The sequence below is a fragment of the Molossus molossus genome, unplaced genomic scaffold, assembly GCF_014108415.1.
Source record: "Molossus molossus isolate mMolMol1 unplaced genomic scaffold, mMolMol1.p scaffold_m16_p_18, whole genome shotgun sequence".
In the NCBI taxonomy this organism is placed as follows: Eukaryota; Metazoa; Chordata; class Mammalia; order Chiroptera; family Molossidae; genus Molossus; species Molossus molossus.
In genome coordinates, this window is record NW_023425353.1 from 482,958 (window position 1) to 499,099 (window position 16,142).

Here is a 16,142-nt window from a genome sequence, read left to right on the forward strand (position 1 = left end):
AAGTTTAAGAGACTTTCTAAGAGTGGTAGGACATTGAATTTTCTTACTAATGAATCAGCTGAACTATCTGTGTTGTACAGGTTAAATTAAAAGTTGCCCAAACGTTTATAGAAGAGAGGAGACCACACCTACTGATGATGTAGTAAAATGATTTTGCCTGTGGACAAACACAAAATTCTATCTCTTTGCTAAACAAACCCCCTAAGTTTAACACGATTACTCAATTTTCTCTCATAAGCTGTGGTTGCACAGACACTTCTCATGATTTAGTCTTCCACAAATGTAAATAAGTTTCCTTAGAAAAACACCGCCCGATATGCTTCATTCTTTAACACTGGCCGCATCGCTGAAATCTTCATGCTTCTCCCATATGTATTTTAAATAAAGTGCTGTAAACATAATCATTTTGCCTAACTTTTTAGTCTCTTACATAAAAATCTCAGCGGGGCCAGCTTTTACTCAGACTACCTTATTTAGCTATGTGTTACAATGGAAAAGACAACCAGCAAGTAACTATAGACATAGGGGGATAAAAGGCTTGGAGGAACTACATTAAGCAAATAATTTTTTCACTGATTGATAGAATTATGACTAATCTAATCTTGGCTTTGGTTCACCGAACTATATTCTCTACAAGTTTTAAAAATGTGTTGTCCAAGAACGTAGTGCTTTGCTCAGGAAGGTGTGGAGAACGCGGAGAAAGCGCTGCAGGGATGCGAGACAAACGGCGCCCCGGACACCACTGGCATTGCTCAGACACATGGGGGGCTGGGAGTCTGACAAAAGTCCCTGTTCACAGCCAGGGCAACCTGAAGAATGTTAAATGAATAATAATATATATATTTTAAAAAACAGAGAGATAAATAGCATTTTAGAAAAATATTACAGCGCATTTCTTTATAGAGCAGCTATTTTAGCAACATTTTACAAGGCTCTTAAAACTCAATTGTCATGGAGCACCATTAAATATTCACACACAAAAAATCCAGGTAGTTTGAAGATGACTATTTCCTCATTCGTGAGATGCTTAATTGACTTGCAGCAAGATGAAATGTTCAGTGCGTCTGGCTGGGGCCAACGTGGATGATGACATGCTTCTCATAAGCCCTTTTCATGGTTTTCTCAATTTGCTTCAGAAAAACTTGTGGGATTCGTCCACATAAAGTATGCACAGTTTCCAAGAACTTCAACTGAAGAGGGTAATACATGGATTGAAAGAGATTGTCTTGAAAGGGAAACTGAAAGATGATTTTTTAAAAAAGAAAGAAAAAATTGATTTTAGTTACTAAAATGACATTTAAAATGCAAATAACTGTTACTAAGAACTGAAACAGGGAACTACTGTAAGCATGCAGGCACAGGTTTGCATATGCATGAGGGCCCAGGGTCAAGTTCTTACTCAATCCTGAGCATTCCCAAGCAATTACGAACCCATTCTTGGCCTCAGTTTCTTTGCCTCTAAAAAAAAGACGATTTATTTGAGTTCTTAAGGCTCCTAAAATCTAAAAGCATGCTCTTGTAAGACCAAGTAGTCACTTCAAATCTACTATAATAAAACACTAAACTCTTTTTTTCCCAATTTTTATTATTTTTGTTACAGATGTTCTTTATAATTTTTGCCTTTGTACCAATCGTAATTAAACTTTAGGGTATGTCTATAGTAATCTCTGGAAGTCCAGAGTTTAGCAATTACTACTAACATTTATTAGCAATGAACTTTATTTTAATAATTCAGATACCAAATACTAGTTGGTGGTTGTTTGTCTCTTACTATTAAACTCTTGAAAAATTCTCTTGTTTTCCCATGGAATACATCCATGAGCAATATTTTCTAAAATAAATTGTTCAGCCCATTTACTTATGAGCAGGTGTCAAAGAAAGTTCTATTACAATATTGTTGAAAGGGGAAAGTCTCTAGTAGCTCAAGTTAAAGACTCATTGTTAGGAAGGACATTTGATACAGAAAAAGCTAGAGGGGAAAAGGAAGACAAGAATGGTGAATGGTCAGTATACTCTTGCCTGACAGCAGAGTGGGTCGATGTCTGGTTTCCTACAACAAGTTTCAATCCTTCATTGTTCATCAAAAATATTACTTAAGCATGTTTACCAGAAATGGGAATTTCTTCCAAGAAGGAGATTATGCATTATGTAATATAGATGTTTTTGTCCCAAACCATGTTTAAGAAACCTTTTTTCTTTTCCTTCAACGCGCAATTTAGACATTGATAAACTCCTTTTCACCATGTATCCCCATTGACAGGAACAGAATAGGTGAAAACCATGGAGTCATCATTGATTCCTTTCTTTCCTTTACATCCCTCAACCAATCAATTCATCAGCAAGTGCTGTAACTGCGCCTTGATAACATATCCTGAACATGGCCCCTTCGCCCCATCTTCCTGCTATCACAAAAATGCATGCCAGTCCTATCTGCCATCTTGATGGCTTCAGTAAGTCTCATTGAAGGGCCAACACTCTTGCACTCCTTCCACCAAGTTACCAATGTGATATTTTTAAGCATAAGTAAGAGCATGTCATTTTCATGCAAGGGCCTCTCACTGCGGTTAGAATAGAGCCCATCTCCTCTCTTGTCTTAAGGCTCCATGTGACCTGGAACTCTCTGTGCTCATCTCCTCCCTCCCCTTGTCTCATCATCCTGCTCACTATGGCTTCATCCCTGTCCCTCAGGAACAGCAAACTCATTCCTGCTTCAGGGACATTCGCCAGGTTTTCCTTCTACTTAGCAGCATCTTTCCCCAGATTTCCCCATGGCTGCCTCTATCTAACCAGTCTCAGGCTTGCACAGGCCACCTTGAGGACCCCAGCCCTTCCAGCTCCTCTTCACCTGTGCCTTGGCCCCTCACCCTTCACTGGTTCCCTTTTATTACCCTCTACTATCTTATACTTTTTAAAAACTTTCTTTGCTCATGTGAGTATTATCTGGCTTCTCCAACCCAGAATATATGCTTCATGAAGACAGGGCTTTGTCAGTCATGTTAAATTCTGATTGTTCCTCCATAAAATAGGTTATTTGTAGATGGTTGTTGAAATAATTACTGAAAGAATGTGTATCTGATAGAAGACTGTCCTTGTATCATGATGGAAGGAGATTGTACTTCCTCTTTACACAAACACACACATATAGGATTAGGGTGTGTGTGTGTGTGTGTGACAGAGAGAGGAAGAGAAAGAGGTGTGTGTGGAGGGAGAGATGGAAGGGGAGGAGAGGGGGGAGGAAGGATAGGAAGGGAGAAGCGACGGAAACAAGAAAAATATTTTCAAAGACAGATGTGAAGGGAGAGAAATATAGTGAGAGAGAAAGAAAGATAGGAAAAGAAAGCAAGTGATAAAATGTAAACAAAATAGGGAAGGAGATAAGTGTGAAACTGTTATCAAAATAATTTCTAATTATTGAGCACAATCATATGTGAGGCATAGAAGAAGTTTAAAGACCATCATTTGTTGACACCTCACAAAACTTTTATGAGGTACATAATATTATCTCCATTTCATAGACAAGGAAACTGAGGCCCAGTAAGGCAGTGGTTCTCAACCTTCCTAATGCTGCAACCCTTTAATACAGTTCCTCATGTTGTGGTGACCCCCAACCACAAAATTATTTTTGTTGCTACTTCATAACTGTAATTTTGCTACTGTTATGAATCGCCATCAGAAATATGTGTTTTCCCATGTTGTTAGGCGACCCCTGTGAAAGGGTCATTCAACCCCCAAAGGGGTCTCAGCTCACAGGTTGAGAACCACTGCAGTAAAGGAATAGCACATAATTATCAACTAATAACTAGAAATTGACAAAATTTAACCTGAGAGTTCTGTTGATCCCCAAAGCCAAGACCTGACCCCCTTATGTGTGATGCACGGCACTGCGGAGAGTGGGAAATGTATCTTTTATAATGAAATCTGTCTATATTCACTCACATTTCAGTGTGGGGTTAGTGATAGTCCTGCTTGAAAGTCTTGAAGGAAAAATGTCTTTTTAGGCCCAACACATTATTGAGCGTATTAGGTAAGATCATTTATGGCACACTCTTTTTGATCCTCCAGAAAACAAACAAGATGCAGTGTAACTCAAGAATCACACTTTCTCAATTCTAAACCAGGGCTGACAGATTACAAAGGACACCCAAGAATGGCTCTGATGTACACATATCTACTGCATACCTCTTTATATGCCATTTGTACTCCTGAATGGGTTTGCCCCTGGAGTCAGTGTTTGAATATCTAAATGTGATTATCACTAAGTACAAAACAGATTTCCTATGTAAGCAAACCAACAGCTGGAAATGTAGGAAAAGAGATGTTAGTTTATGGGCATTCGAAACTCTTTCTCTGCACAGAAGACAATTCTGGGAATTCCAGAGATGGAATTTTCTGGGATTCTCTTTAGTAAAATGCACATTTTCATAGAGGCTAAACTGTGTTATTATGTTGCAGGATTCATCCTCCTACCCCTGCTGTAGCCAGTGCATGAATCGGGGAGATTCTTTGATCCTAAATTTTAAAAAAACCTTAAGCTCTGGCCAGTGTAGCTCAATTAGTTGAGCATCACCCTGTACACTGAAGGGTTGCCAGTTTGATTCCCAGTCAGAGCACATACCCAGGTTGTGGGTTCAGACCCTGGTCAGGGTGCATACAAGAGGCAACCAATGTTGTTTCTGCCTCATATTAATGTTTCTCTCTTTCTCCCTCTAAAATCAACAAACACATATTTGAGAAAAAAATGTCTACATGCTTTAAGTCAGGGGTCAGCAAAATTTTCCTGTAAATGAATAGATAATAAATATTTTAGACTTTGGGGGCTATATGATAGGTAACCAGTACACATTTATGCTATTTCAGTATAAAAGCAGCTACATACAATACATAAATGAATGGTTGCTACTATGTCCCAATAACATTTATTTATGAATGATGAAATTTAAATTTTATATAATTTTCTTAAGTCCTAAAATATTCCTCCTCCTTTCATTTTTTTCAACTATTTAAAAAAAAACAAAAAAAAAAACATTCTTTGATAACAACAGGGAACTGAGGGGGAAAAATTAAAGACAGTAAAAACAAGAAACAACAAACAAAAACATTTCTACCCCACATGTCTTTTTTTTATTTATTAAATTTTTGAGCATGTGCTAGACATTGTTTTATTTATTTATTTTTTATTTTTTCCTTTTTCATTTATTTTTATTTACTTATTTATTTTTAATATTTTTAGTTTTATTTAATTTTATTTTTCTTACATATGTTTCTCCTTTTTTACCCATTGACACCCTCCTCCCCATCCACCTCCTGCCCGGTACCTGGCTTTGTTGTACATGTCCATTGGTTATACATACATGCATATAAGTTCTGTGTTTATCTCTTCCCACCCCCCACCACCCCCTCTTCTGAGGGTTGTCAGTCTGTACCGTGTTTCTGTGTTTCTGGGTCTACCCTATTCCTCAGACTGTTATATTCATTATATTCCATATATAAGTGAGATCATGTGGTATTTGTCTTTTTCTGCTTGACTTGTTTCACTTAGGATAATACTTTCCAGGTCCCTCCATGTCGTCTCAAAGGATAAGAGATCTTTCTTTCTTATAGCTGCATAGTACTCCATTGTGTATATGTACCAAGCTTTTTTATCCATTCGTCTACTGATGGGCATTTGGGCTGTTTCCAGATCTTAGCTATTATAAATAGTGCTGCTATGAACATGGGGGTACATATATTCTTTCTGATTGGTATTTCGGGCTTCTTAAAGTATATTACTAGAAGCGGAATCACTGGGTCAAATGGAAGTGCAATTTTTAATTTTTCGAGGTAGCACCATATTGTTTTCCATAGTGGCTGCACCTGTCTGCATTCCCACCAGCAGTGTACTAGAGTCCCCTTATTCCACACCCTCGCCAACACTTGTTTGATGATTTGTTGATGGCGGCCATTTTGACAGGTGTGAGGTGATACCTCATTGTTGTTTTAATTTGTATCTCTCTGATGATGAGTGATGTTGAGCATTTCTTCATTTGTCCCTTGGCTTTGTATGTCCTATTTGGAGAGGTGTCTATTCAGCTCCTCTGCACATTTTTTAATTGGATTCTTTGTCTTCCTTTTATTGAGTTGTATATATTTTGGAAATTAACCCCTTATCTGATGTATCACTGGCAATGATGTTCTCCCATACGGTGGGTTGCCTTTCCATTTTGATGGTTGTTTCTTCTCCTGTACAGAAGCTTTTTAGTTTAATGTAGTCCCATTCGTTCATTTATTCCTTTGTTTCTGCTGCCTTAGGTGATGTATCAGTGAAAATTCTGCTGCTAATGCTGTCTGAAATTTTGTTGCCTACATATTCTTCTAAGATTTTTATGGATCCATGAGTCACATTTAATTCTTTTATCCACTTTGAGCTTATTCTTGTGTACGGTGTTAGTTGATGTTCTAGTTTCATTTTATTTATTTATTTTTGCATGTAGCTGTTTAATTTTCCCAACACCATTTATTAAAGACGCTGTCCTTACTCCACTGTATGTACTTCCAACGTTTGTCAAATAATAATTGAGCATATTGCCTTGGGTCCATTTCTGGGTTCTCTGTGCTATTCCACTGGTCTATATGCCAGATCTTGTGCCAGTACCAGGCTGTTTTGATTACAGTGGCTTTGTAGTATAACCTGAAATCTGGTAATGTGATCCCTCCACTTTGTTCTTCTCTTTCAAGATTGTTGTGGCTATTCGAGGTCTTTTTTGGTTCCATATGAACTTTTGAAGTATGTGTTCTAGTTTTGTGAAGTATGCCATTGGTATTTTGATGGGTATTGCATTGAATCTATAAATTGCTTTGGGTAGCATGGACATTCTAATGATGTTAATTCTTCCAATCCATGAACAAGGTATGTGCTTCCATTTTTTCATATCTTCCTCCATTTCTTTTTTCAATGACCTGTAGTTTTCTGTGAATAATAGGTCCTTTATTTCTTTGGTTAAGTTTATTCTTAAGTATCTTATTTTTTTTGCCACAATGGTAAATGGGATTGTTTTCTTAGTTTCTCTTTCTGTGAGTTCATCATTGTGTATAAGAATGACATCGATTTCTTGATGTTAATTTTGTATCCTGCTACTTTTGAAAATTCACTTATTAGGTCTAGTAAATTTCTGATGGAGTCTTTGGGGTTTTCTACGTATAGCATCATGTCATCTACAAATTATTACAGTTTCACTTCCTCCTTTCCAATTTGGATCCCTTTTATTTTTACATTCTGTCTGATTGCTGTGGCTAAGACTTCCAGTACTATGTTAAATAAGAGTGGCGAAAGAGGGCATCCTTGCCTTCTTCCTGTTCTTAAGGGAAATGCTTTTAGTTTTTGCCCATTGAATATGATGTTGGCTGTAGGTCTTTCATACATGGCCTTTATTATGTCAAGATATGTTCCCTCTGGTCCCACATTGCTGAGTGATTTTATCAGAAATGTATGCTGGATTTTTTCAAAGGCTTTTTGGGCATCTATTGATATAACCATGTGGTTTTTATTTATGTGGTGTATCACGTATATTGATTTGTGAATATTATACCAGCCTTGCATCCCTGGAATGAATCCCACTTGGTCCTGGTGAATAATTTTTTTTGGTGTATTGTTGGATCCAATTTGCTAGTATTTTGTTTAGAATTTTGGCATCTATGTTCATCAGGGATATTGGCCTATAGGTTTCTTTCTTTGTAGTGTCTTTTTCTGGTTTGGGAATTAGAATTATGCTGGCTTCATAAAACAAGTTTGGAAGTCTTCCTTCTTCTTGAATTTTTTGAAATAGTTTGAGGAGAATGGGTATTAGTTCTTTTTTGAATGTTCGGTAAAACTCCCCTGTGATGCCATCTGGGCCTGGGCTTTTGTTTGCTGGGAGAGTCTTGATTTCCTCTTCAATTTCTTCTGTTGTTATTGGTCTGTTCAAATTTTCTATCTCTTCCTCGTCCAGTTTTGGGAGACTATGTGTTTCTAGAAATTTCTCCATATCACTTAGATTGTCGAATTTGTTGCCATATAATTGTTCATAGTAGTTGTTAACAATCTTTTGTATTTCTGTGAAGTCAGTTGCTACTTCTCCTCTCTCATTTCTGATTTTGTGCATTTGGGTTCTCTCTCTTTGTTTCTTGGTGAGTCTAGCTACAGGTCCATCAATCTTGTTTACATTTTTGAAAAACCAGCTCTGTTTCATTGATCCTTTGAATTGATTTTTTGGACTCTATGTCGTTTATTTCTGCTTGAATATTTACTATTTCTTTCCTCTACTTGCTCTGGGCTTTTCTTTTTTTTTTTTCTCTCTCTCTATAGTTTTTTAAGTTCTGAGGTTAGATAGTCTATTAGATATTTTTCTTGCTTTTTGAGGTAGGCCAGTAGTGTTATGAACTTCCCTCTCAGAACTGCTTTCACTGCATCCCATAGATTTTTTGTTGTTGTGTTTCATTTTCATTGGTTTCCATGAAGTTTTAAATTTCTTCCTTGATCTCCTCGGTGGCCCATTTATTGTTTAAAAACATGCTATTTAGCTTTCATGTGTTCAAATGTCTTTGTGTGTTCTTCTTGCAATTGATTTCTAGTTTCATGCCATTGTGATCTGAGAAGATGCTTGATATGATTTCAGTCTTCTTGAACTTGTAGGGACTTAGTTTGTGTCCTAACATGTAGTCTATCTTTAGGAATGTCTTATGTGCACTTGAGAAGAATGTGAATTCTGTAGCTTTGGGGTGTAATTCTCTGTAGATATTTATTAAATCCATTTGGTCTAGTGATTAATTTAGAGTCTCTACTTCCTTTCTAATTTTTTGTCTCGAGGATCTATCCAGTGATGTCAGCGGGGTGTTGAAGTCCCCTGCTATGATTGTATTGTTGTCGATTTCTCCTTTGAAGTCCTCCAGAAGATTTTTAATATATTTTGGTGCTCCTATTTTGGGTGCATATAGGTTTATCGAGGTTATATCTTCCTGTTGGATAGATCCTTTTATTATTATGTAGTGGCCTTCTTTGTCTCTAGTTATGGCCTTCATTTTGAAACCTATTTTTCAGATATGAGTATTGCTATGCCAGCTTTTTTTCCCCTTTCCATTTGCTTAGAAGATTTTTTTTCATTCCTTCACTTTCAATCTGTGTGAGTCTTTTGTTGTTTAGTGGGTCTCTTGTAAACAACATATAGATGAGTCATGCTTTCTTATCCAATCAGCTACTCTGTGTCTTTTTATTAGAGCATTCAAACCATTCACATTTAAGGTGACTATTGACATGTACTTATTTATTGCCATTTTTGTTTAGTGTGGTTCTATTTTTCTTCCTAGTTCTCCTGCTAATTACAGTAGTCCTTTTAACATTTCTTGCAGTGCTGGTTTGGTGTTAATGTATTCCCTTAGCCTGGTTTTGTCTAGAAACTCTTTGTTTGACCTTCTATTTTGAATAGTAGCCTTGCTGTATAGAGTAGTCTTGGATTCAGATCCTTATTTTTCATGAGCTTGATTACCTCATGCCATCCCCTTCTGGCCTGTAGTGTTTCTTGTGAGAAGTCAGCTGAGAGCTTTATGGGGTTTCCTTTGTAGGTAACCTGTTGCTTCTCTCTTGCTGCTTTTAGGATTCTATCTTTGTCTTGAATTTTTGGCAGTTTGATTACTCTGTGTCTTGGTGTGGGCCTGTTTGGGTTCTTCTTACTTGGGGCTTTCTGTGCTTCTTGAAGTTGAATGCCTTCTTCCTTCACCAAATTAGGGAAGTTTTCTGTCACTATTTCTTTGAATATATTCTCTAACCCTTGCTCATTTTCTTCTTGGTGGACTCCCATGATGCGAATATTATTACGTTTCCAGTTGCCACACAGTTCCCTTAAGCTGTCTTCCTGTTTTTTAATCATTTTTTCCTTTTGTTTTTCTGATTGGTTGATTTTTTCCACCCTGTCTTCTAATTCACTGATCCGGTCCTCAGCTTCCTCCATTGTGCTCTTTAGACCTTCCAATGTGTTCTTTATTTCTGATATGTCACTCTTGATCTCTTCCTGGTGGTTTTTAATTTCCGATTCGTTTATTTTCAGCATCACTATGTCCTTACTCATGCTGTTGAGCTTCCTCAAGATCATGGCTCTGAATTCTAGCTCTGTTAACATGCCTAACTGCTCCACATTGATCTCATCTTCTGTGGTGGTCTCTTGTTCTTTCATTTAGCTTTTGTTTCTGTGTTTCACCATTTTGGCTATCACAGTGGCCTTTGGAGCCTGCCAAGTTTTCCCTGTGGGTATTGGTGTTCTGCTGCTTGTGGCTCCCTCTCCTGTGTTTAGATGAGCAAGGGTGGACCCATGTTAAACACCACTGTCAAGTCTTACTTTAATGGTTAGAGTTGCTCACCCAGGAATGGTAATGTTATCCTCTAGCTTTTTGCCTGGAGGCTAGCAGTTTAGGTTATTTGAAGAGTTTTAGATTGTCAGTTAATTGAAAACCTCTCTCAGGTGCTTATCATAAGGGGATTTCCCAAGGGTGAGGCAGATGCTGGTTGTTAATGAGCCTCAATTTGCATTTCAATGGCCCACATGGTAGGGTTCAGTCTCTGAGGGAGGGGCTGATGCCTCTCCTCAGAGCCCTGGGAAGGAGCAATATGGCCACCATCGCGCATGGCTGCAACTCAGCAAAAGCTCTGAGCACCCTCCAAATCCCAAGTGTCCCCACATAGTTCCAGTCCAGTCTGCCCTCCCTCTGCCGGAGCCCAAGGTTAGCGGCTGTGGCTATTTTAGCCTCTGTCCCAGCACTGCACTGTGGAGCTGCTTGGGAGTGTAACCTGAGGGTGCTGCTCACAGCTAAGGCTGCTGCCGAGCTGCCAACCGTGGGCTCCTAGCCCCCATCTCGCACCTTCGAAAGCCTACCAGGATCAAGTCAGTGTCCCTGGTTATATGGTCCTCACAAGCTGCTTTTCTGTTGCTTTTTCCCGTCAATTTGTCTGTGTTTTATTTGTAATTCCAGTCTGATCCTGTGAGATGGTCTGTGTAGCTTCCATTCACTCTGCCGCCGTTTTGCCAGTTTTTCTTAGCCCACATGTCTTACAAAAACTGTCAGCAAGCTAAATTTCCCCAAGTTTGTCAACTCCTACTCTATGTCTTTGTATTGTCAATTAAATTAGGGAAAGAAGATGAGCTCAATGAGAACTTCAGTGAAGAAATAGTAAATTTTTAAAGGGACATAGAAAGCATAAAAAAGAACTAGCCAAAATAAAGAATAAAATAACTGAAATGAAAAATACACTAGAAGACATCAATAGCAGATTAGGTAAAGCAGAGGATTAAATCTGCAATTTAAAACACAAGGCAGTTGAAAATACCAAATTGGAACAACAAAAACAAAAAATAATTTTAAAAAATGATGATAGTTTAAGTAACCTCTGGGGCAACATCAAGCGTAACAAAAGATTACCAGAAGGAGAAAAGAGAGAGCAAGGGATTGAAAACTTATTGGAAGAAATAATGACTAAAACTTCCTTAACCTGGTGAAGTAAATAAACATACAAATCTAGGATGTGCAAAGATTCCCAAGAAGTTGAACACAAAGAGACACACATCATGACATATTAAATTAAAATGCTAAAGAATAAAGACAAAGAGAATCTTAAAAGCAGCAATAGAAAAACAGTTACCTACCTACAAGGGAGCTCCCATAAGACTGTCAGTTGATTTCTCGGTGGAAAATTTGCAGACCAGAATGCACTGGTACAAAGTAGTCAAAGTGATGAATATTCATAGTGACCTACAACCAAGATTACTCTACCCAGAAAGGTTATCATTTAGAATCAAAGAAAAGATAAAGAACTTACTAGATGAGAAAGAGCTAAATGAGTTTATCACTGCCAAAACAATATTATAAATAATGTTAAAGAGACTTCTTTAAGAAAGAGAGAAAAGAGAACAAATATTTATAATAAAATGGCAAAAACTATATTCCTATCAATAATCACCTTAAATATAAATGGGTTAAATGCTCTCATCAAAAGACGTAAGGTAGATAAAAAATAATAATATGACCCATACATATACTGTCAAAAAGAGACCCACTTCAGATAGAAACACACACCATCAAAAAATAAATGAATAAAAAATGTTTTGCATAAACGACAACAACAAAAATCTGGGCTAGCAATACTGACATCAGGCAAAATAGACTTTTAAGAAACTATAATAGACAAAGAAGAACATTTCATAATGATGAAGGGTTCAATTAAACAAGAGGATATAACTCAGTAAACATTTACATACCCAACATAGGAGTACCTAAATTTATAAAGAAAATATTGACAGACATAAAGAGATAGACAGAAACACAGTAATTGTAGGGGATTTAACATCCTATTGATATCAAAGGATAGATAATCCAGACAGAAAGTATATGTTTTATTTTCAGGCACAGATGAAACATTTTCAAGGACAGACCAAATGATAAGTCACAAAACAAATCTCAATAAATTTAAGAAGGTAGAAATAATATTAAGGAACATCTCCATCTACAATAGTATGAAACTAGAGATTAACTACAAGAAGAAAACAGAAAAACACACAAACACAAGGAAACTATATAACATGTTACTAAACAATCAATATGTTAATGAAATCAGTGAAGAAATCAAATATAATGAGACAAATGAAAATAAAATCATAATGATCCAAAATCTATGTATCATAGCAATAAAGACCTATTTAAAAAAAAAAAAAAAAAAAAAGGAAAAAAGAAAAATCTTAAACAATCTAACCTTACACCTTAAAAGAAGAAAAAGAAAAAAAAAGCTCAGGACTGGAAATAAACAAAATGTGGCCTAAAACACAATACAAAAGATCAATGAAACCAAGAGCTGGTTCTTTAAAAAACAAACAAACAAAAAACCACAATTGATAAACCTTTAAACAGACTTATTAAGAAAAAAGAGACAAGACCCAAATAAATGAAAACAGAAATGAAAGAGGTGAAGAAACAACTGACAACACAGAGATACAAAACATCATGAAAAGTGCTACAATTATTTGCCAACGACTTGGACAATCTGAAATAAGTGTATAAATTCCTAGAAATGTACAATTTATCAATACTAAATCAATAAAAAAACACAGACAAATTTAACATACCAATAACTGCAAACAAAATCAAATCAGTAGGGAAAAAAAAAAACAAAAAACCTCCCAACAAACCAAAGTCCTGGACCAGATGACATCACAGCTGATTTTTACCAAAATTTCAAAGAATTAACACATACACTTCTCAACCTATTTTTAAAAATCAAAGAGAAGGTAAAGATATAAAGCTCATTTTATAAGTGCAGCATGCCTGAGTCCAAAACCAGACAAAGATGTTACAAAAAAAGGAAATTATAGGCCAATGTCCCTGACAAACACAGATGCAAAAATCCTCAACAAATTAGCAAATGAAATTCAGCAGTACATTACAAAGATCATACACCATGACCAACTGGGATTTACTGCTGGGATGTGCAGTAAATGGTGTTTCAAGATCAGCAAATCAATTAAAGTAAAGTAAATAAAAGGTAAAAATCATGTGATCATAATAATAGATGCAGAAAAAGAATTTGACAAAGTCTAGCATCTATTTATGAAAAATACTCTCAGGAAAGTAAAAATAAAAGAAACAAATCTCAACATAATAAAGTCCCTATATAAAATTCCAACAGCAGGAAGATGGTGGCGGGCAGGACTGGAGGAAGGGTGAGTGTGTGAGAGAGTGAGCAGGTGTGTGAGAGAGTGTGAGTGGATGTAAAGATGGACAACCACACCCGAGCAGTGCAGAGCCACGGAGCAGAAGGTCCCTGTGCTATGGATGGAGCAACCAGCTACCAAATAAACTGCCCTTCAGGGCACTTCTACCTGCCCTGTGGGGAAATCCTGCCATTTTGGAAGATCCCAGGTCTTCCCTTGGAGGAGGCAGTGGGAGCCGTGAGGGCCCAGCAACCTGAGCCCACCAGCACACCTGGCACCATCGGACCAGTGGACACTCTGTGTCAACACAGACCTTTGCACAGTAGTGGAGCTCCCAAGGTGCCGGTTGTAGAAGCTGCAGACAGCCCGGGCCCAGCACCATCCCCCATAGTAGCAGCCTGATCAGAGTCGATATATACCCCCAGCAACAGAGGCTGGGGAGCAGACATCCATCCCCAGGCAACAGAAGCACAGACCAGCAGCTGAGACCCATCCCCAAAAACTACAGCAGAAGCTGAGCAAGAGTTGAGCCCCACGGGGCAGGAGCACTCCCCAGCTGCCAGCAGCAGAACCTGAAGCTACACAGAGGCCTGTGCTGTCCAGTAGCTCACAAGAGCAGTGGCAAGCCTGAGCCACAGAGAGACTGGTGCAATCCAGCTGCCTGCCCTCGGGAACTGCAGGGTGCAGGGCTCCAGAGAGGCCTGTGCGGCCCTTCAGGGACTGTGTGATCTACTTACCCCCGAGACCTGTGGGGTTCAAAAGCACCAGAGAGGCCTGTGCGACCCAGCAGGGACTGTGCTATCTAGGTACCCACGGGGCCTGTGGGGTGCTAAAGCACCAGAGAGACCTGTGTGACCCAGAAGGGACTGTGCGATCCAGCAGCCCATTACACAGGCATACAGCCGGATCCCAAAAGGGACTGTGCAATCCAGTTACCAGTTGGACCTGCAGGGTGTGGGGGCATGAGAGAAACCTGTGCTACCCAGCTGCACACAAGATAGGCATAGAGGATGTGAAAATGGAGGCGGAGTGAATGGAAGCAACCCAGACGATTTCCCAGGACCAAATGGGAATTACAACTAAAATAAAGACAAATCCTCAGAAAAAAGCAACAGAAAAGCAGCAGGACAGGACCATATGACCAAGAACACTGGTAGGATCTGCGGAGGTGGAAGAGGGTGGCAGGCTGGGAGCCCACGGACAGCAGCAGCCTTAGCTGTGAGCAGAGCTCTGGGGGAATAAAGACCAAGCCCGCTCCACAGCACAGAGAGCCAGGACAGTGTTAAAATAGCAACAGCCATTCACCTGGAGGCTATGGCAGAGGGAGGGCAGAATGGGCTGGAACTCTGTGGGGAAACTCGGGATTTGGAGGACACTCCGAGTTTTTGCTGAATTGCGGCCACAAAGGACGGTGGCCAGAGTGCACCTTCCCAGAGCTGTGGGGAAAAGCAGCAGCCACCCTTTTGGAGATTTGGCCTTTCCCAGGTGAGGCAAATAAGGCCAATTGAGGCTCATTAACAACCAGCCTCTGGAAATCCTCTTATGCAGAACACCAGGGATACATTCCAAGGCACTGAGTAACTGAGACTACTAGCCACCAGGAAAAAGCTAGAGAATAACAGAACCTTTCCTGGGTTTGCACATCTACCCAGGAAAGTAAGACTTGTGAGTGGTGTTTAACGTGGGCCCACCCGGGCTCATCCAAACCCAGTAAAGGGAGCCGCAAACAGCAGAACACCAACACACACAGGGAAAACATGGCAGGCTCCAAAACCCACTGAGATAGCCAGAATGGTGAAACAAAGAAACAAATCCCAAATGAAAGAACAAGAGAACTCTATCGAAGATGAGATCAATGAAATGCAGCAAATTATCAGAGGTAGAGTTCAGAGCCATGATCTTGAGGAAGCTGAAGAGCACGAGTAAGAACATCAACACCATGAGTAAACATATAGAAACACTGAAAACCCACCAAGAAAAAATGAAGAATGACATAGCAGAAATTAAGAACACATTGGAAGGACTAACTAGAATAGAGGAAGCTGAGGACTGAATCAGTGAATTAGAAGACAGGGTAGAAAAAAATCAACCAATCAGAAAACCAAAAGAAAAAAAACAATGAAAAAACAGGAAAACAGCTTAAGAGAAATGTTGCAAAACTGAAAACGTAATAATATTCGCATTATAGAAGTCCCCGAAAAGGAAGTAAATGGGCAAAGATTAGAGAATATTTTTAAAACATAGTCACCGAAAACTTTCCTAACTTGGTGAAGAAAGAAGGCATTCAAGTTCAAAAACCACAGAGAGCCCCAAGTAAGAAGAACCTGAACAGGTCCACACCCAGACACAAAGTAATTAAATGCCAAAAATGAAAAACAAAGAGAGAATCCTAAACGTAGTAAGAGATAAGCAGCAGGTTACCTACAAAGGAACCCCCAT

General features: G+C 38.7%; 1 protein-coding gene across 1 annotated transcript in view; it reads right to left on the reverse strand.

Moving 5' to 3' along the window:
* Nucleotides 1–1,055: 1,055 nt before the first annotated feature.
* Nucleotides 1,056–16,142, reverse strand: part of GXYLT2 (glucoside xylosyltransferase 2) — a 178,981-nt gene continuing 163,894 nt past the window's right edge. Inside the window, exon 7 of the mRNA XM_036267224.1 lies at nucleotides 1,056–1,238. Coding sequence (XP_036123117.1) covers nucleotides 1,056–1,238 — 183 coding nt within the window. The remainder of the gene's footprint in view (nucleotides 1,239–16,142) is intronic.